Source organism: Amblyomma mixtum, unplaced genomic scaffold (genome assembly GCF_055824585.1).
Source record: "Amblyomma mixtum isolate Tamu unplaced genomic scaffold, ASM5582458v1 scaffold_37, whole genome shotgun sequence".
Lineage (NCBI taxonomy): Eukaryota > Metazoa > Arthropoda > Arachnida > Ixodida > Ixodidae > Amblyomma > Amblyomma mixtum.
Genome location: NW_028317734.1, coordinates 118,084 through 140,341, shown reverse-complemented (window position 1 = coordinate 140,341; position 22,258 = coordinate 118,084). Strand labels below are relative to the sequence as shown.

At 51.3% G+C, this 22,258-nt stretch overlaps 1 protein-coding gene across 1 annotated transcript in view; it reads left to right on the top strand.

The window, feature by feature from the left end:
* LOC149324409 (uncharacterized) overlaps window positions 1–22,258 on the top strand; it is a 132,537-nt gene that overhangs the window by 57,032 nt on the left and 53,247 nt on the right. Inside the window, exon 6 of the mRNA XM_089565549.1 lies at window positions 16,698–16,860. Within this exon, the coding sequence (XP_089421675.1) occupies window positions 16,698–16,860 (163 nt within the window). The remainder of the gene's footprint in view (window positions 1–16,697; window positions 16,861–22,258) is intronic.

The window sequence follows — 22,258 nt, the reverse complement described above, 5'->3', positions numbered from 1 at the left end:
TCAACAAAATTCAAAGTTTAGAATCAAAATTGGCGTCCGCCGCTCCGAGCCCGCAGAACTCGGACGCAATGGAGAGCGACGCGGAGATCTCGCCTGCCCTCGTGACAGCCATCTCCGCGATGGAGGAGCGCTTAACCTCTAAATTACGATCTATGATCGAGACCGCCATGGACCAAATCTTGACCAAGGTCAAATCTGCCGTCCCCGCGGTAGTATCAAAACACATCTTGGACAACCCCCGCCTCCTCCGTCGGACGGGGCCCATTAGGGACGTATCCCGTCCTTCAAAATTCAACCGTCTGATTATTGATTCGGACAATGAGGACAGCTGCCCCGCTCCTTCCATCATCACCCCCTTGATGGCGCAAGTAGCTGGCTCTGAGGCAGCCAATCCCTCCTCCTCCCCCCCAAGAATTTTAAATCATGGCGAGACACCTTAATCAAAGGAGTTCCGCCATCTCCAATTCGGCCATGTCAACTTCAATAACACAGTGGAACTGTAGAGGCTTTAAGGACCGCACTAAGCGGGCCAATTTCCGCCTCTACCTTGAAACTTTCGGGTCCTTACCAGCCGTGGTTGCCCTCCAAGAGCCAGGCCTGGGCGCCACAATTTCAAATTACACGACGTTCCAACAGGACCCCGCGTCTTGTCTTCTCGTTCACAAAGACTACACAGGCAACCTAGTGGATCTCGACCTCAAGCTCGAGTATTCCTATGTAATGGTGACTATCCTACCACTCCGCCGCAGGGACCCGCCGTTGCATATACTCAACGTGTACTGCGCTCCCAAACTCAAGCGAGTGACTTTTGCGGACCTCTTTAGCCGCGCGCTAAGAGTAGCGGGCCGCGATCCCCTGCTGATTGTGGGCGACTTTAATGCTCCCAGTCAGCTGTGGGGGTATCGCAAGGAGGAGTCGCGCGGACGTAGGCTGGCGGAGCTTGCGTCCACGTTGGGCCTCACCCTCCACACGGACCCCGTCCACCCAACACGGCTAGGAAACTCCGTGACACGGGATACGTGCCCGGACTTAACCTTCACTCGCAACATACAACACGCAGACTGGCTCAACACCGAGGAGACCCTCGGTAGCGACCACTGCATCATTAACACTACACTACGCACACGCCCTCTCAAGCGTCCTAGAACACAAGCCCGTATCCCAGATTGGACGAAATTCAGGCAAAATTTTAACTCACTTGATAATACACCCATTTCCGCGCAAGGCTACACAGCATGGTCCGAACAGCTGCTGGCACACCTTTCCTCGCACGAAACACACATCCAGCTCTCAGAGGCGGTCACGGACGTGGATAACCACCTTCTACACCTCTGGGAAGCCCGTCGCAGCCTCGTCCGCCGTTGGCGACGCCAGAAACACAACAGAAAGCTTAAAGCTCGAATTGCCGAGCTTACCCAGAAAGCGGCAGAGTACGCGGCCCAACTCGCCGACTCCAACTGGGTAGATAGATGCAACACGGCCGCGCGACAAATGTCCAGCCGAAACACGTGGCGTCTCTTTCGAGCCCTAATCGACCCAACCCAAACACGAACCGAAACACAAAAACATTTGCAGCGAGCCATGCACGCTTTTCCTGGCAACACGACTCAACTGGCACAGAAACTTCGGGACCAGTATCTGTGTACAGCCCAAGACCCCCGTGGATCTGCGTACTCTTATGCAGGCAGAGAGAACACGGAGCTGGATCAACCTTTCCAGCTCCATGATCTGCGGGCGGCTCTCGCCAAAATGAAACGGGGCACTGCGCCAGGACGGGATAAGGTCACCGTCAAGCTTTTGACGAACCTGCCCGACTTGGCATACCAGTCCCTCCTGGAATACGTCAATGCGATTTGGCGCGGGGACACCCCCCTGCCAATCGAATGGAAAACGGCTTTGGTCACTTTTATTCCTAAAGCTGGCAAACCAATTGACACAGATAACCTCCGCCCCATCTCTCTCACCTCATGTGTGGGCAAACTAATGGAGACGATGGTGCGGGATCGGTTATCTACATATCTTGAATACAAACATATCTTTCCGAGCACCATGTTCGGATTCCGCCCACACAGATCCGCACAGGATGTCCTCCTGCAACTCAATCGGGAAGTCCTTGACCCCCTCGAATGCCCCCATAATGACCGGGTCGTACTCGCCTTGGATCTTAAAGGGGCATTTGACAATGTAACACATGAGATCATACTCACTAACCTAAGTCACACCGACTGTGGCCTCAACACATTCCGATACATAAGCCAATTTTTAATGGATCGTCAATCCTACATTCGAATTCAAGATAGAGACCATGGTCCTTACCTACTCGGCACGCGGGGAACCCCTCAAGGCGCGGTACTTTCCCCGCTGCTCTTCAATCTGGCCATGATGCACCTGCCGGCCCAGCTGAGTGGTGTCGCCGGCGTGCAGCACGCCCTGTACGCCGATGACATCACTCTGTGGGCCACGCAGGGCAGCACAGGGGATATTGAAACCAGCCTGCAAACAGCGGCGACGATAGTAGACCGCTACGCCCGCCGCTGCGGTCTTCAATGTTCCCCTCAAAAATCGGAATCTGTGCACCTCCGCCCCTCACAGAAGTGCACAACTAAAATATCTCTTTCTCTCGAGAGTGGTCCCATACGCGAAAGTGATGAGATACGGGTACTCGGACTCTACATCCACAAACACAGGCGGCCAGACACTACATTGGCCAAACTACGTAAGGTGGGGGACCAGGTGGGCCGCATGGTCCGCCGGGTTTCCAACAAACGCGGAGGGTTACGAAGTAAGGATGCCTTGCGGCTGGCAAACGCCTTCGTAACTAGTCGAATTCTCTATTCGACTCCTTATCTCCACCTACGGAAACAAGAGGAGGATGCCCTTGAGGTCATCCTTCGCAAAATTGTTAAACGTGCCCTTGACCTCCCCATCACTACTTCGAACAGCCGGCTTATGGCCCTTGGGGTGGTGAATACTTTCCGGGAGCTCCGGGAGGCGCACCTTACAAACCAGTACACGCGTTTGTCGCTAACGGAGTCGGGTCGCCGCCTTCTTGCTCGACTCCATATACAACACACCCCTCCAATGGAAGACAGGTTTCGCATCCCGGAACTGTGGAGACGTGCCCTCCACGTGCGGCCTCTTCCAGCAAACATGTCACATGAAGACCATAATGGTCGGCGCCTGGCACGAGCGGAAGCGCTAGCCCGATATTATGGCAACAAAACAGGTGTATACTACGTGGACGCCTCCGGCCCTCACCACGGGGGATGGTACACGGCCGCGGTAGTTCACAACAGCAACACAGTTAACGGCCTCACTTTCAGAGCCCGCAGTGCAACACAAGCAGAAGAGGTCGCGATTGCTCTCGCGGCCTCACATTCCAATTCAAAATACATAATTACCGACTCGCGAGGGGCCTGTCGGAACGTCGAACAAGGCAGCACTCCCTTCCTAGCCTATCGAATATACCAAAATTGCATACGGGATACGGACCCCGCACACCGTCACCTCATATGGGCCCCTGCTCATCAGGGGTTGGCAGGAAACGAGGCAGCAGACGCAGCCGCCCGCGCGCTCTCTCACCGGGCTGTTTTCTCCTCCCCACCTGATCAGGAACCCGATTTTAATCCGGTTTATACGTTCAAAAATATCGCAACCTACTTTCAAGATAGCCATCGCCTTTACCCTAGCCCATGTAAAGGCCTCAAGAAGGCGGATGAGCGGCTTCTTCTCCGCCTCTTCACCAATACATTGCTGTGCCCGGCAGCACTAAAACATTTTGACCCCTCCTTTAGCGGCAGCTGCCCGCACTGTGGTGCGGTGTCTTCGGACACCTATCACATGGTGTGGGCCTGCCCCTCCAACCCGGCCATTCCCCCTATCCCCAACCCAACCCGGGAGGACTGGGAGGCGACCCTGCTCGGCTGCCACGACTTACAGGCCCAACAAGCCTTGGTCGGGCGCGCCCGGGCGGCGGCTACCGCCACTGGGGTCCCAAACTAGGGACCTCCACCTAGTGTTTGTGAGGATCGGTCCCTTACGGGCCGATCCAAACACCTCCTGTTCTGAATAAATGTTTTCACCACCACCACCACACCCAGCCAGTCCTCCCCGCTCGATGCTCGTATGAGAGACAAGTAGTGTGTCTTTCCTTTTTGAATTTCTTTTTCCTGTATTTTTCGTAAGCAATTTGTTCTGTTCCCCCGTGTGTTTTTCCTGTGTGTTGTTGCGTTGCTCTCTTGTTCCTTTCCTTTTTTCACGCCCAGTTTCCTTTCCTATAAAAGCCGCCTCGTTTATTGTTTGTACCTTTGTGTTTGTGTAAAATACAACCTGCAATCTCCCACAGTCCTCACAGGGAGCTGTCAGAGAAGCCAAAGCCGTCTCGAATAAGATCACGCGAAAGCCGCAGAAGCTGTCCCCCCCCCCCCCCCCCCCCCCCCCCCCCCCCGCAGCCTAAGGGCGAAGCAGCCGCCGTCGTCAGAGGTGTCCACCAGAATTCGGACTGCTACCGGACCGCACGCGAGCGAAAAAGGACCCCTAAATATCGACTTCAGCCATGGCTACGACACCAGCCCCCATTATTTTACACCAGCCCCGACTGCCACCCACGTTCAACGCTTCACCGGGCGAGGATCCCGAGGAATGGCTAGAACAGTTTGAACGTGTCGCCGTGTTCAACACCTGGGACGACCAGACTAAAATGAGCCATGTTTTCTTTGCTTTGAAAGGACCAGCGAGAATTTGGTTCGAAAACAACGAAGCTTATCTAGCTAGCAACGTGGGAATTATTCAAACGGGAGTACCTGAAGGCCTTCACGAGCATCATCAGGAACGAAAGAGTTCAGCTTCTTCTACAGTCTCGCATCCAACACCCGCACGAGTCAGTGACCGCATACGTAGAAGATATGAAGAGCCTTTTTCGACGAGTCGATCCTGACATGGCGAAGGAGAAGAAAGTGGAGCTTTTGATGCGTGGTTCTAAAGAGGCACTTTTCGGCGGTCTGACCCGCAACCCACCGAAGACGGTCGCGGAATTCACCAGTGAAGCAGCCGAAATAGAAAGATCCTTGGAAGCACGAGCGCCTGATTTTCCTCGACAGCCCGAAGTGACCTCGACTGCCCTCTCGGATGGCACAGCATTCGGACGCAACTTGCGGAATGTTATCCGAGAAATTCTACGCGAAGAGCTGCGTCGCCTCCTACCATCTTCCAACCAGCGTGAAGTAGCGACCCTTGAGGAACTCGTACGCGAAGAAGTGCAGCATGCGGTTGGCACCCCGTCATCATCGCCTCCAGCTGAAGCTCCAGCCTTGCCCTACGCCGCTGCACTACGCAGTCCTCAGCCCCAACGCGAGAGCCGAAGTCCTCCTCTTCGACGTGAACCAGCTCTTCCCGAACGCCGTCCCCCTGCCCCCGGCCGCCCAGCCTACGAACGACGCCCAAGCCCCAGGAAGTGCGGCGCCTGGAGGACTTCCAACAACCGCCCAGTGTGCTTCCATTGCGGCGAAGCAGGTCATGTACTTCACCTCTCACTGTACAGACGCATCGGCTTGCGTGGAGTCACCATCGACGCCCCACGACCATTCCCCGGCCAGCGACCACGGGAAATTGACGACTACCTGCACAGAGGAGAGTACGCTTCGTCAAGCCGTCTTCCCGTTCGTCGTCGCCGTCAACCGCACGATTTGCATCACCGGGCCGCAGCTACGCTGCGGCTGTCCGAGGAAGGTCCCTTAGCCCCCGTAGGGGAAACTAAACTAAGCAGCCTGTCGACGTCAGGTTGCTTGCCGAGGAAACGACGAAGATCCTCCAGCGACCACGCTGTGTGAAGACGCCGCACCCACTACGCCGACGCCGCATACAAAGACAACCTCGGCCACGACCCGAACCACCTTCAAAACGACGCCGCCACCAAGAAAAGCTTCGACCACACGCCCCATCCACGATTAACACACACGACGAAGCCGTGACCCGACGCCGAGGACGACGTTCAACTCCAGAGCCAGGACATCCGACTTAGAAGTGGTTATCGACAGCCGGAAAGCCACCGCTCCAGTCGACACGGGAGCCGATTATTCGGTGCTGAATGGACCATTCGCTGCGCATCTGAAGAAAGTAACGACCGCTTGGGACGGCCCACAAATTCGCACCGCAGGAGGCCACCTCATTACGCCATCAGGAGAATGCACAGCGTGAGTGACTCTCAAGGGACATACCTATCCCGCGACCTTCGTAGTAATACGGCAATGTTCCCACGAAGTGATCTTGGGCATGGATTTCCTTAATGAGCATCAATCAATCATCGACCTGCGATCCAAGATGATCACACTTTCCACGGACGAGGCCATCCCGTCGACGAGAACTCCGGAACATCACGTTGCGCTTAGTGTCCTGGAGGAACAAGTGAGTGTCCCACCCCGCTCAAGCGTCCTCATCACCGTAGGCGCTACGGAAGCGAATAACACTGAAGCCATTATCGAGGGGAACATGCAGTTGCTTCTCGACCGAGGAATCGGCATCGCAAGAGGCATCGCACATTTCCGCAAAGGACAAGCCGAAGTACTGCTGACTAACTTCAGCGAAAAATACCGGCACGTTAACAGAGGAACGACGATTGCATTCCTCGACGAAATATCCGAGGTACGAGACTTCTTCGCGCTCTCCGACCTATCCGTACAAGATTCGCCTGACCAAGAGAACTCGCCCACTTTCGACATAAACTTATCCCTGCCCCAGAACAGACAAGATCAGATCCGCAATCTCCTTCGAAGCTACAGCGAGTGCTTCTCGTCATCGCCGAAGGTCCGTCAAACGCCGATTGCCAGCATCGCATTATAACCGACCATCACGCCCGACCTCCCCGCCAGAGCTCCTACCGAGTGCCGCCGCGCGAACGACAAGCCATCCGAGACGCAGTGAAAGAAATGCTGCGCAACTACGTTATTCAGCCTTCAAAGAGCCCCTGAGCGGCACCTGTTGTTCTAATGAGAAAGAAAGACGGTGTACTTCGATTCTGCGTTGATTACCGGCGCTTGAACAACATCACAAAGAAGGACGTCTACCCTCTCCCTCGCATCGACGACACACTGGGTTGGCTCTGCAACGCCAGGTATTTCTCATCGATGGACACCAAGAGCGGCTACTGGGAAATTGTGATGGATGAACGAGATCGCGAGAAGACCGCATTCATCACTCCAGATGGCCTCTTCAAGTGCAAGGTGATGCCATTTGGTCTCTGTTCCGCACCAGCCACATTTCAGTGAGTAATGGATACAGTGCTGGCAGGCTTTGAAGTGGCAGAATTGTCTGGTCTATTTAGATGACGTTGTTGTCTTCGCCTCGAACTTTGAGGAACGCCTAAAAAGGCTTCGAACAGTACTAGACGCAATCAAGTCATCCTGCCTAACATTGAAAGCAGAGAAGTGCCACTTTGCCCATGAAGAGATGCTGTTTCTAGGCCACATCGTTAGCAAGGAGGGAGTACGGCCAGACCCGCAGAAAACAGCTGTTATCGCAATGTCTCCGCCGCCAGCCGATAAGAAAGCTGTCCGCAGATTCCTCGGGCTGTGCGCGTATTACTGACGATTTGTGAAGAACTTTTCGCGCATCTGCGAGCCACTGACCCACCTGACAAAGGCAGACGTGCCATTTAAATGGGAAGCGCCGCAAGTGGAAGCCTTCAAGGAACTTCAGCGTCGTTTATAGTCCCCACCGATCCTCGCGCATTTCGATGAAAACGCCGAGACTAAATTCATACCGATGAAAGTAGTGTGGGCCTAGGCGCTGTCCTCGTTCAATAAATTTGACGGAGTGGAGAAGGTCATCGCGTACGCTAGCCGTTCCCTGTCCAAAGCCGAAGCTAATTATTCGACAACTGAGAAGGAGTGCCTTGCCATCATCTGGGCTACGTCGAAATTCCACCCCTACCTGTACGTACGACCATTCAAGGTGGTCGGCGATCACCACGCACTGTGCTGGCTCGCCAGTTTGAAGGACCCCTCCGGCCGCCTCGCTCGATGGAGCCTGCGGCTTCAGGAGTTTGATGTAACCATCGTTTACAAGTCCGGAGGCAAGCACTCTGACGGCGACTGTCTGTCACGAGCCCCTGCAGATGCACCACAGCCGGACGACGATGAGGACGCCTTCCTGGGACCCACCAGCTCCAGCTCTTTTGCACAACAGCAACGCTGGGACCCCAACATAAAATGCCTCATCGAATACTTGGAAGGAAAGGTTTGTTCATCCCCCGCCTCGTTCAAGCGAGGATTGTCTTCGTTCTGTTTACAGAACGATGTTCTCGTGAAGAACTTTGCAGCGAACAAGACAGCCTACCTCCTTGTTGTACCTGTCTGCGCGGAGAAGTTCTTCAGGCCTCACACGACGAGCCGACAGCTGGACATCTCGGGTTTTCTCGCACCTTCCGCCGCATTCAAGACAAGTATTACTGGCCCCGACTGTCTGCCGATGTCGCACATTATGTGAGAACCTGCCGAGATTGTCAGCGACGAAAGACCCCTCCAACCAGACCAGCAGGATTTCTGAGCCCCATTGAACCCCCCTCATGGCCCTTTCAGCAGATCGGCAAGGACTTGCTTGGCCCGTTCCCGAAATCAACATCTGGAAATATGTGGATCATTATAGCGACCGACTGCTTGACCCGCTACGCCGAGGCAAAAGCCCTACCGAACGAAACAGCAGCAGAAGTCGCCAAATTTTTTGTGGAGAACATTCTTCTGCGACACGGCGCCCCCGATGTGCTCATCACTGACAGAGGAACAACATTCATGGCGGAACTGACGCAAGTCATCCTCCATTACAGCCAAACCAGCCACCGTAGAACAACTGCATACCAACCGCAGACCAAAGTACTGGCCAAGAGCCTCAACAAAACCATCGCCGATATGCTCGCCATGTATGTCGATGCCGAACACAAGACCTGGGACGTCATCTTGCCTTACGTTGTCTTCGCCTACAACCCCGCAGTGCAGAAGGCCACCCAGATGACGCCTTTTAGACTCGTCCATGGCAGAGAGGCCACGAGCACGCTGGACGCCATGCTACCGAACGTTGCCCAGGAAGATAACGTCGACGTCGCCGCCTACCTTCAACGCGCAGAAGAAGCCCGAAGACTTGCCTGATTAAGGATCAAAGACCAGCAGCTGACCGACGCCAGACGCTACAACCTGCGAAGACGCAACGCGGAATACAAGCCAGGAGACCGAGTGTGGGTTTGGACGGCCATTCGCCGCCGAGGATTGAGTAAAAAGATTTGCGCCGCTATTTCGGCCCGTACAAGGTTCTTCGTCGGCTAGGTGAATTGGACTATGAAGTCGTCCGTGACCAAATGACTGCATCCCAGCGACGCCACGTACGACCAGAAGTAGTCCATGTCGTACGCCTAAAGCCGTATAATGCATGCTAAAGGACGTCGTGTTTCCACATTCGGTGTTTATTTTTGCACAATCCGTTGTTGATTGTTGATAGCCGCATTATGTTCTAAAGCATCGAGTCGATGCTTCTTTGAGAGGGGAGTAATGCGGTGAATCTTTGTAGCGTTCGTTTGTAGCGTTTGTTTGTTCATGCTTCAAGGCTGCCGACGCGCCGCTTTATCGCTTCGTTTGTGACGCAAGGCACGCCTAGATTTATCTCGATTGATCGCATCCGGACGGAGCCGATTCTAGTTTGCGCCAGAATGTTCTAGTAACTTCTAAAGCTTTATCTCGAATGTTCGCTACCAGCTTTAAATAGAGCACGGCCGACAGCGGCGGTCATTCTGTTCGACGACCGCCGAGCGCGCTTGTTGCTACGCCGCCGCCGAGTGATTCAGTTCTTTGCGGGCGCAAGTCAGCCCAAATGAAGAGTTCCGTTTCGAAGACATCCTCGTTGTTTTCCTGTTCACCGGACTGCAGTCACCCCTACGTGACAGTATTATTCAAGCACATTGTTATGGTTTTGTATTCCTTCTGAGAAACTGAACTGCTGTAGCATTTCATGTCGACTCTTTAAATGATAGAGAAACGTTACCAAGACCGGTGTCATGATTTATAGAAAATGTCTCGTAATCAGCAATTCGAAGAATATCAGAATCAATTGTAGAAGAAGTTTCGCTAGATGGTGTCAATGAACACATTTAACTGTTGGAGGAAAGTCACCAAGTATGCTTCCTTACATCTGACAGATCGATCTTTAACAAGAATACATTTAAATGACGTCTGAAAAACCAGGCCAAGGCAATCTTTGAAGTCCTCTGGCAGTAGATAACGCTTTTTTGCGTTCTGAATTGGTTGCTTTTTTGTTGCGGTCTGCAGCAATTTCTCCTTACTCCAGCTTCCCAAGGTCCCAAGCGTGCTGTACAACTGCATGCTGCTGATTCACCATCAGTCTTTCTTGTCAATATGATTCCATTTCTGTGCCAGACATACTTATACTCATCTGTCTTCGCCCATTCTTTCACTTCCTTCAACAGTGTTCGATTTCGCTTGGTCAGGTTCTCCATCATGCGAACGCTTAGCCTTCCACTTTATGGCAAAAAAACAGGTGTATACTACGTGGACGCAACCGGCCCTGGCCGCAGGGGATGGTACACGGTCGCGGTAGTTCACAACAGCAACACAATTAACGGCCTCACCTTCAGAGCCCGCAGTGCAACACAAGTAGAAGAGGTCGCGATTGCTCTGGCGGCCTCAAGTTCCGATTCAAAATACATTATCACCTACTCACGAGAGGACTGTCGGAACGTCGAAAAAGGCTGCAGTTCCCTCCTAGCCTATCGAATCTACCAAAATTGCATACGGAAGACGGACCCCGCACACCGCTACATTAATGGGCCCCTGCTCATCATGGGTTGGCAGGAAACGAGGCAGCAGACGCAGCCGCCCGTGCGCTCTCTCACCGGAACAAAGTGAGCTGACGGGCTAGTTGGTCATTTATAATAATTACAAAAGCGCATGCTACACATGGACACAGGACGAGAAAACACACACACGAGCGCTGAACAGCAACTTTATTTGAGAAAGGCGCCAACGTCTACATATACACCCTCAAGGAACCACCCACCAGGGTAAAGATAGCAAGAAGCCACAAGCAAGATAAAATGTTCAGTAGTTAAGCATACAGTAGACAGGTAATCAAGACCGGAAAAAGAAGAAAGAATACAAGAAGCAGCGAGAAGAACTTACTTCACTTGCCCTTTTTCTCTGCGCAACAAACAGTGGGCAAAAATCGGTAAAAGCACAAATCGAGATGACGAAGCATGATGACCGAGGCGAAACATTTGAAGTGCATGAGAGCCAAAAACTAACAAGGCTATACTATAAAAAGTGGCGGCCTCACCGGCCTCTCATCGGGCTGTTTTCTCTTCCCTAACCGATCAGGAACCCGATCCTAATTTGATCTATATCTTCAAAAATGTTACAACCTGATATCAAGAGAGTCATCGCATTTACCCTCGCCCATGTAAAGGCAAAAGAAGCCGGATGAGTGGCTGTTTCACCGCCTCTTCACCAATACATTGCTGTGCCCGGCAGCACTAAAACATTTTGACCCCACTGTTAACGGCAGCTGCCCGCACTGTAGAGCGGTGTCTTCTGATACGTATCACATGGTGTAGGCCTGCCCCCACCACCCGGCTATTCCCCCTATCCTCAACCGAACCCGGGAGGACTGGGAGGCGACCCTGCTCGGCTGCCACGACTTACAGGCCCAACAAGCCTTAGTCGGGCGCGCCCGGGTGGCTGCCACCGCCACTGGAGTCGCACACTTGGGACCTCCACCTAGCGCTTGTAAGGATCGGTCCCCTACGGGCTGGACCAATCACACCTCCTGTCCCTTCTTAATAAATGTTTTCACCACCACCACCTTAACCTCCGCCTCGCACCCATCCCACGTAACAATTTCGCACGCACACACGCAGGTCACTGCCAAGCATACACATACAATCACAAGCCACCCTTGGACACTATGCCGGTGGCCTACACAGACGCCTGCCTCATGGAAACCGCGGTCTCGACAGCAACCTTCTTCATTCAGCTTTCCTTCTCTAGAACCAGAAATCACACAATCGGTTCATACACCTCCCTACCGTCCACCCTCGCTCAAGAAATATACGGGATCGCCGATGCCATCACACACTTCGCCACCATAACCCCTGCCCCCGCCTACGTTGTTTATACAGACTCGCAGGCAGGTCTACGTGCTTTTCATGAAACAGCCCTCACCTTCCCAACCCGACCGTCCTTAGATGCCGCCCTCACAGCAATGAGCCCACGACCGATGACCCTTCGGTGGGTCCCTCGTCACATGCACATTCCCGGCAATGATCTGGCTCACCAGCTTGCTTGCGATACTACACGCCGGGCCCCGGGGGCTCCAATGCCGACCTCAGCAATTGAGCAGGCGGTCAGGCCTTCCAAACTCACTTTCGACGAATACTACACGCAGAAAAAATTGGACTTAGCTGATCTACAACCGCCAAGCGCAACCTTATTGATCCATGAAACTCCCATTCTTCGCCGAATACAATGCACTCTCTTACATACACATGCCAAATTTATTTGTACCGGTACACTTCCACACATCAGTGCCCAAACTGTACACACGCATTGCAGACAGAACACTGCCTTACACAGTGCTACTCAGCCTTTCAGTCCCCCAGCTATCCTTTCCCCCCTTTCCCAGCATGGCCAACCTACCTGGCTCACCTCCTTGGATCTTAAACTGTAACGCGCCCTCGTCACCTTGACTCAGGACCTACTAAATGCTCAACATAAAGGCTGTTTTATTAGACGTCTTAAACCACCACACCACACTATATGCATGCCACCGCTTCGACAGATTGGTATGTTTTCAATGGTGTCTGTTAATAAAATATCCGTACCGTTAATCTAACTGCCACGCAGCGATGGGGTTAAGAGGTAGGAGGAGGGCGAAAATGATTGCAGCACCGCAGAATCCACCCCGTTCTCTCATTCCTTATCAGGGTGAAGGGTGCCACCAAGGAGGTATACGGCATGAGTGAAATTAAATGAAGTCGTTATTTAACTCTCTTGAAGTTGCAAAAAGCTGCATTGATGCAGTTTATAAGTCACCCTACGCCCTCTGCCGGAGCGTATAGCCCACAAGTACGAAACAGGACAACAGAACAGGGGGTAGAGCGCCCCAGCCCGGGGCGGCAAGATCGAGAGGGAGGCACCGCACTTCAAAGGTGAAGAGGGAGAAGCATCTGGCAATCTCATCTGCGGCGCAGCGCCGATGGGTACGGTTCGCCGCCACAACGCCGTGAGAGAGGTTGCGTAGCCCTGGTACGACGCAAGATTATGGAGCATGAGTGATCGTTGGATTCTCACATTAGGCAGCATATCGTTGACACTGACAATTTTGACCAGGCGCTACTTAAGTATTTTGTAACGTAATATTCTGTCATTTACCCGTCTTTTCATTCAGTTGTGTTCTTGCTGTGCTTTTTCTGCGCAGTAGCGCATGCAAGTGCATTTTGTTCTGATTATGCGAAGGTCGTTATTGTGCAAAATTGAAATGCGAACTTGTTGATTTTTGTTCTCTTTTTGCTCCCCCCCCCCAATGTCAAACACAAGAGAATAACTTATCACTTGATGTTAATGAAATGAAAATGTTGTGCACATGCCCACCTGCTAGGTCTCCTTGAGACCGCAGTACTTGTAAATAAAATAAATAAAATCGTTAAGGTAGAGAGAGGGTGTGGTAGATGGTCCTTGGCGATCACAAAATGAACAAGGGAGGCGAAAACCTCAGGATTCTTGAGCCAACGTTTCGACAAGGGGACTTGTCTTCGTCTGGGCAAGGCGTTCATAATTGGCAGGGATTAAATAGGGCCTTCGCTCCGAGGAGGAAGGTCGCGGAGGTGGGGAAGGAAAGTGGTGTGAGAGGGGATGCGTGTCAGGAAGAGGAGGGAGGTGAATCTTGATTCGTTAAGCTGCAATAGTGAAAAAACTTATATCCCGGGGGTGTGTAATGAACAAAGGCTTTGAAGGGGCTGCGACGGAGGGTTGGCGCTGGGTGGACCTGAAAAACTCAGATAAGAGGATTAGTCAGCGTGGTACAGGGAAATGAGAAGGTTCGTCTAAGTGGGGCGGTGGCTCAGTGGTTGGGACACTTTGCTACTGAGCCGAGGTAGCCGGGTGGGAACACGACCGCAGCGGCCGCATTTCGATGATGGCGAAACGCAAAAGGCGCCCGTGTGCTGTTCGATGTCAGTGCACGTTAATGGTTTCTAGATGGTCGAAATTATTCCGCATCCCTCCACTATGGGACCACTTCCTTCTTTCACTCCCAGCTTCCTCCCTTCCCTGAAAGTACTGTTAGGCTGTTCAACTAGAAGTGAGACACTTACTGTGCCATTTCCTCTGCTCGAAAAGCACCAAAGAGAATTTTTTTTGCCTTCATTTTGTTGTGTGATGCTATTCCACGCCTATGAAATCCAGGCTGATGTTTCGCTTACTAATAAGAACTTTCTTTTCCTAAGGTAGCCTTCGCTGCTCCCTGTATTGACCGCCTCAACTGGCTTGTAAGCAACTACTTTGACGAAGGCTGGTCTGGACTCTAGACGACAGTTAAATGTTTCTGGGCGCGTTTTTTTCCCTTCTAGCGGCTGCACATTTGTACACGGGCGTGGTAGATTTAAGAAGCGAAAATTTTAAAGCAGAGCCATTGTTGCTTTTATTCGTAAAATTATTGATACTCATCATCATAATTTACAACTGCCTTGAAGCGATATATGCACTTTATAGACATTCACTGTATTTAGAAGCAAAGGGCATGTTTGCAGCAGCCGGAATCACCCTGGGGTGAAAAGTCGCCTTCGGCCCATCGGAATACACGGAAGCAAAAGATTTTATTGCACTGGAAGCAAAAGGTGCACTGTAATTTTATGACATTACAGTGCACCTGTGATGTCGTCCCTTCGCAAAGAACAACCACGTTCATCCTACAACCCCTTCTGAATGTATGAAGCGTCGTTTCGATAGCGATGTATTTTTAGAACACGGCGTTAAGTGCGCATTGTGGTAATTGCCGGCTGCGGGCACGAGGCGGTTGATCGACCAGTAGAAAGACATGCAAACGAAACTTGGGAAATTATATTTCTCGTTTGACTCAGCACCCAAGGAGGCTGACCTTCGTGAACAGTTACTGAGTGCTTTGAAGAAGAGGGTGACACAGTAAACTACATAATTTTGAATACATCTTATTTTAACGCCAACGTTGTGCGTTGTGAAAACGTACATGATCTAAGAAGACGCTCTATACGCTGGTTGTTTCCCAAAATCTCGCATGCTTCTCGCGTAGTGGGACATTACTGCCACACACGCTACATTCCCTCGGTAATACTGCCGTTATAAAGGAGTAATTACTCGTGACATCCACCCAAACGCAGCCACACGGCTACAAAGGAAAGCTATACTCCGGACCAGGACGAATTTTTCTTTAACTACGAAGTTTCTGAGAAAGATGTATAGCTTTCCTTTGTAGCCGTATGGCTGCGCTTGGGTGGATGTCACGAGTAATTACTCCCTTACTTCAAATCTACTCCACCTTGGGGGATAACCGTAAACAATTGACCAAATACTGCCGTTGATTTGGGGACAAGGTTTACGTTGAAGACAGTCTTCAAAACGTCCGACAAACGGACCGCGCACTGTAGAAGGCGACACACCGTGATTTTCAACCTTGGTGCTGTTGCGGATGGCGGAACCGGAGGCAGCAGGGGGCATCGTCTGCAGCTTCATCCAATATAGTGCGTGGTTCTTCTCCGTGCGCTTGCCATGGTGTTTGAGAACTGCTTTTTCGGGTATTGATATCTAGGCTGTCTAGTTTCAACGGCTTATTAGTGAGAAAATGTAGCGTACGTTGCAGCATGTCGGTCTACACGAGAAGCTTGCGTGATTCGAGGAAACACAATACGAATGGATCGCCTTTTCAGGGTATTCCCAGCTTCAGATGAGAGGTTCAAAGTGACATATTAAAAATATAGCTTGGATATGACGTGCCATACGGTCTCACACTCTTCTTTAAAGCACTCGCCACCAGTTAACAAACAGCCGCCTCCTTGGATGCTCTGCAAAAGGAGAAAAGTACTTATGAAAGTTTTGGTTACATATGATGGAATGAGTAGCGCTCCTGTTCCATACTCGATTACCCGCAAGCCACTTACGCAGTGGTTTAAAAACACTTCAACTTCGAAATTACACGTCATGTTTTCAGAATCTGTTCTATATATGTTGAACTTAATTGTTGTTCACGAAGGGTCGACATAAGAACTGCGTAATGAAATCAGAAAACTGTCTTGAAATCACAAGGGTAGAAACTTGGGCAAGTCGGAAACTTTGATTCTTGGTATGTGAGGTAGCGCAAAACCGGACAAGGGACAGAGAAAGACGCACACAACTGAGGCGCTGTGTTGTTCCTGTGTTGTGTGCGTATTTCTTTGTCCCTTGTCCCGTTTTGGGCTACCTAACATACCATGAATTTTGAAATCACGTAAAAGATTGGTGTTGGGCTGAAGAGTTTTGCTGACAAGAAGCGGAAACGGAAGATGTTGTTTACTGCCGAAAATACATCATACATTTTAACTCTTTGTTTAGGTTACATGGGAAAACCGGCACAAATCATAGAAGCAGTTTTTCTGTTCGATCGTTCACCTGATTTACTTGTTTGTCTTTTTAAAGGCCCTGCGAAACTCTGTCGTCCGACGAAATCTGCATCATTGGCCCGAGGATCACCTTCTCTGTATTGCTGAACCACTTGAAAGCACTCTACAGCGGTGCCACATTCGTCATGATGGGACAACAGGGCCCAAGCGCTCTTTTGGATGCCATCCTCAGACACAAGGTGCAGTGCAGCTATTTTTCTCAGCCAAAGGCTATTTCAGTTCATTTATTAACAGACACTGGAGGACACGGCCAAGGATTATTCCCTTTTTTCACCTGCGGCGCGACGGCATCTGGTGTGCTTGAGCATTTTCAAATTATTCTTCATGTTGTGGACGCTATGGCCTTTCTAATTATTTCGATATTAAGACTGCTGTGCCTTAATCTAAATGCACTTTTGTGGAAGCTGAAGACAATGTATAAAGGTAAAGAACCGATTAATTACAAGTCCGCTAAAACACTAGGAAGATCAACATATTCACGTTGCATGCAGTGTGCTGCGATACTTGTCATTGCAGACACCAACCCGCTCCTTTCCGCCAGTCTCTGTGGGAAGGAGAAGGGCAGCAACTGCGAAGCACAAGAGCTAGCGAATAAAGACCACAGGTGCGTAAATTACGGCAGGAATTTCTTAAACTTATACTTGAAGGAAAATTCCTCTGTAAGCAAAATAAAAATTACGAGGATCTTTAGCGGCTAAAGTGGTGAAAGGCGGAGGCCTGAGTGCTGCATTCTGATACGCGATTGCTTACTTCACATTATGTTGGTGCATTAATTAACTGCTAATTAAGGACGCTTCATCTTTGGCTTTAGGAGTGGAAAGCGACAGCGTGTTGTAGCGCTGCCAGGGAGTCCACAGAACGCCACCACCCGTTCGGCGCGATGCGTTGCCCTTTGAACGCAACGCTTTTTGAGGAAAGGAAATGGCGCTGTAATTCTCTGCCACCTCGGTGGACACCTGAACCGCACCGTTCAGTAAGGGAGGAAGTGGAGTGAAAGAAGAAGGAGAAAGAGGGGCCGTAATGAAGAAAATGAAAATTGTATTTGAGGAAAGGAAATTGCGCAGTAACTGTCTCGCATATCTCGATGGACACCGGTCGAAAAATGTATTTGAAGAAAGGAAATTGCGCAGTATCTGTTCTCGCTTCGGCGAGCGCGGCTTCGGCCGCTTCTTTTTGAGCAGCGTCCGCTCCGGCGGACGCAGTTGTTGCTGCGACGCGCGTCTTTTCTTTCCTTTTTCTCTTTCCTCTGATCTTTTAACTCTCCTCTATCTGCACGTGGCAGCGGTGGTGGCTTGGCTCGAGCCAGTAGCAGGCCCGTGCAATTTCCTCTTCATCCTTCTCTCAGTCACAACAACAACAACAACAACAGTAACTGTCTCACATATTTCGGTGGACACCCGTCAAAATTCGCGCGCAGTGACGTCACGACCATTCCGACCAATCTGAAACGCGGACAAATTTGCTAACACGTCTTGATCACGACAGTATGAGCCATTAAATGCTTACGCCATAAAATTTGGCAGCGGCTTAGCTCTGCTATGCCAGGATATACGTAGCCTGAGGTGAGGGCGAGGGGTTCACATATCGGTGGACACCTGAACCAGAGGGAAGGCGAATAACTGCCCTCTTGAAACAGCGACTGTCTCAACCGTGCTTTAAGCTAAGTGACGCTAGTGACAGGTGTACTCTGCATGCGTTGGCATTGACAACGTTGGGCCAGAAACGCGGCGCTGAAGCCATAGGCCCTCAGCGTTCATTGTGTTCATTGGCGTTGGCGTTCACCACGTTTTACACTGCGATCATTTTAAGCAAAGGAAGTGCGCATAATTGCTCCCTGGGTCACCGGACGCCTGAATCGTGCTTATAGGTACGCGATGCTGAAGCGATTGGCCGTCGGCTTTCATTGTGTTCATTGGCGTTGGCGTTGTCAATGTTTTACACTCCGGTCGCCGCGTCTTGGACCGGCTACACATCAAACATAACTACCACATTGAGGAAAGGGAGTGAGTGCCAGAACCCAGGAGACGCGCCCTCCGGGTCCGACCCCTTCCCCGGAATATGTCCAGAGAAGAACATAGCGGTCGTCGCCAGGCGCGCGCGGAAGCGTTGGCGCGATAGTATGGTAACCAAGAACACGTGTATTACGTGGACGTTGCCGGCCCACACAACGGGGGGTGGTACACGGCCGCAGTCGTACACAACACAAACACAGTTAACGGCCTCACTTTCAAAGCCTACAACGCAACACATGCGGAGGAGATTGCCATTGCTCTGGCTCTCACGAATCCCAAATCAAAACACATCATCACCGACTCGCGAGGGGCCTGTCGGAACTACGAGTTGGGCTGGGCTCCCCCGCTTGCCTGGCGCATACTGGAATATAGCTGTCGATGCGAAGATCCAACTCCACGCAACCTGATTTGGGCCCCCGGTCACCAGGGACTCCAGGGAAACGAACAGGCCGATCAGGCCGCCCGCGCACTCTCTCCCCGGGCTATCTCCCTGTCCTTGGAAGGGTACTCCCAATCAGACAATCTGACCCTTACATTCAAACAAATCACCGATTACTACAAGGAGGAGCACCGGCGCTACCCGGCCCCTTGTCAGGGTCTGGATCGCGCTGACGAGCTTATAGGATCAAAATTCTTACTAACACTGTGCTGTGCCCGGCGGTGCTTAAACATTTCAATCCATCCTTTGATGGCGCGTGCCAGTTCTGTGGGGAGGTGGCTGACACCTTCCACATGGTTTGGGCGTGTCAATCAAACCCATCTATCTCCCCCAACCCCAACCCCACCAGAGAGGACTGGGAGGCGGCCCTGCTCGGCTGTCTAGACCTAAAGAGCAAAAAGGCATTGGTTCAACGGACGCGGGCGGCGTTGCTTGCCAATGGGGCACCGGAATAGGGGCTCCACCCAGTATTGTAAGGGGAAAGGGCCACTATGGTCCTACCCCAATCACCTTTCTGTAAAAAACTTAAGTTTCTATAAATGTTTTTCACCACCACCACCGATCATTGCAAGGAAAGGAAGGCGTGCGCGCGCGCTCGGCAAAGCACGCCAGCTGTGCGCAGTGACGTAACTTGCTCCTCGCGCATGCGCAGCACGGCTCCCCAGGAGCCACGCGAAACTGCTCAACCTCGGCCAGTCTTGCTCACGCTACAAACTTCTCTATCTCGTCGTCGAGAGTTGATGTATGCACGAGATGGATTGCAATTTAATGCGTACTTAATCTAGGACTGCTCATAGATACTGAAAGCAGCGCAGGAGTCGTGCAGCTGTCTAATGAGGCGCTTTTCGTTCCTTTAGCTTTTCTTACACGAGCGAAAGAGCGCTCAGCTTTCTATGCCGCTTTTTATGCATGGCGACCCGCGCGGTTGAAGTAACCACCGAGATTTGAAACAGATACTCTGCCTTTCTTCTCTGCTTTTCTTTCCTTTCCTCAAAAACCAATTTTATTACGAAAGCAATACTACTCGCACTTTCAAGCCTTCGCGTGATCCGGCCGCAGTTACGTTTCACCTTTAGCGGAGGGAATATGGGCGGCCAACTCGCTCCTTCAGATAGCCCGGCTACAGTTACGCCGCGCCGCACCTGTGCTGCTGATGATGATGATGATTTCAACTTTATTTTCCGCCAGATAAGGAAGCCCCCTACTCCCCGTCCCCGGCACGCAGGCCTTGGTGACGGGGGCCGGGACCTCCGCGATTAGAAGCAGGAGAAAAGGTCTTGACTCCTCGCGGCTTCTTCCGCCAGGCGGATGGCTTGTTGCTGTGAAGCAGGGGCCTCGCTCCGCAGCAGGGCTTCCCAGGTTTCTCTACAATTTATGTTTGCGTTAGCCCCTGCGGAGCTAGCGCATTCCCAGATTACGTGGTCGAGGGTCCCTATCGCCCCACAGTGCTTGCACTTATCGTTTTCATTATCTTTATGAACATGATAACATGATAGGCCCAAAGAGGGTGGTGCTACTGCCGCTGTGACGTCATACCAGCTGTAGATTATGGGCGACCAACTCGCTCCTTCGGAGAGCCCGGCTGCAGTTACGGTGTGTGTTTGCCGCGCTGCGCACCTGTGGCGCTACTGACGCTGTGACGTCATACCAGCTGTAGATTGTTTTCTTTGTCACTCGCAACAATATCAAAAACAAAATATAAAAAAATTACCGAAGGCCCTTTGAGTCGTCGCGCAGCAGCGGCCGGTAGCCACGCGTGACCTGTAGATGCGGCGCACTGCGTTCCTTCAGTTGGAGACGCTGCGCTTTTGCTTTCCCAACCTACCAGGCTTAACCAAGGCTAAGCCCCTGGAGATTTTTAATTTTCGGCGCGGCCAGCTCTCGCCACTTGGATAACAAGAGGGGTTGGTGAAAGAACGTGCTACGGAGAACGTTAGAATATTAGCCGTGCTTGGATGCCGCCTTCACCGGCTACGTCGACCACCGCGCGTCGAAAAACTTAGCTTGGCTTGGAGAGGGGCAAAAGATTAGAGCTGCTTACTGACCGTGATGATAGATGGTGTCATGCTACGTGTGTCAAGGTCTTCTTACGTAGGTCGAAGGTGCAGCTCGTAAGGGGTCTACAAACAAGCGCCAGAAACATCAGTAATCCTGCGGTCCTGAAGCGTCGAAATGAAGTGCGTGGACAAACACAAAAAAGAAGAAAAGATTTGTTTAAATATTTGAAGTCGATAACTATTTAAAACATATTTAATGTCATTTATAATGTTTAATTCTGTGCATTTGGCTGGAAATTACAAAGGTTTAAAAAAAAACGGGTGTGGTTCAACGTGGCTTGAACCTAGTTAAATGAGCGAAAGGTGTGTTAAGCATGGTCTCTACTATCTCAAGTCAAATATCAATGTCAAGGTGAGGCACCCACTGGTCATAGTTACGAAAGTTGTACATCCAGAAGTACTTTAATAGTATTGTAACGTGGCGGCCAGCCGAAGAATGAGCGTGGTGAACGATGGATACAAGATGATTTTAATGGCCGCTGGCCTAGCGCGAGCGCTCCGTCCCGCGCCACTGCCAGCTTCGTCGTCTTCGTAACACTTCCCGGGGGCGTATTCGCCAACTGCAGCCTGTACAGCCACTGCAGCCTGTACAGCCACAAGGCTTGAAACCACGGTGAATTGATCACGGTGACTGAAGATTGTCACAATGGCTTACCTAAAAGGGATAATTATTGCCTAAATAATGCTTAAAAGTGTATACCAACCTATTGTTACTAACCATGTAATGTTTAGTTTAAATTCAAAACTGATATTCCAGCGCTGTGAATAATCTGTGTAAAAGTATGCAGAAAATGTTTTGAAAACCATAAATGGCGTTATATGGCACTAAGCATCACGATTTGCGACCTAAAAGGGTAAAAAATTAAGAAATGAAATTTAAAAAAAAACAGTAAAATTAACGTGGAGAGAGCGGAGTCGAACGGCCGACCTTCCATATGCAACACGTGGCTCTAATCCACTGCGCCATAGCGGCGATGTCAAGCCACCGTTCTGAATGAATATTTATACTTTATTCTCTGCTCTGGGCAAATTCCTTCACTCTCTTTCTTCTACCTCCCATCTCCTCTTT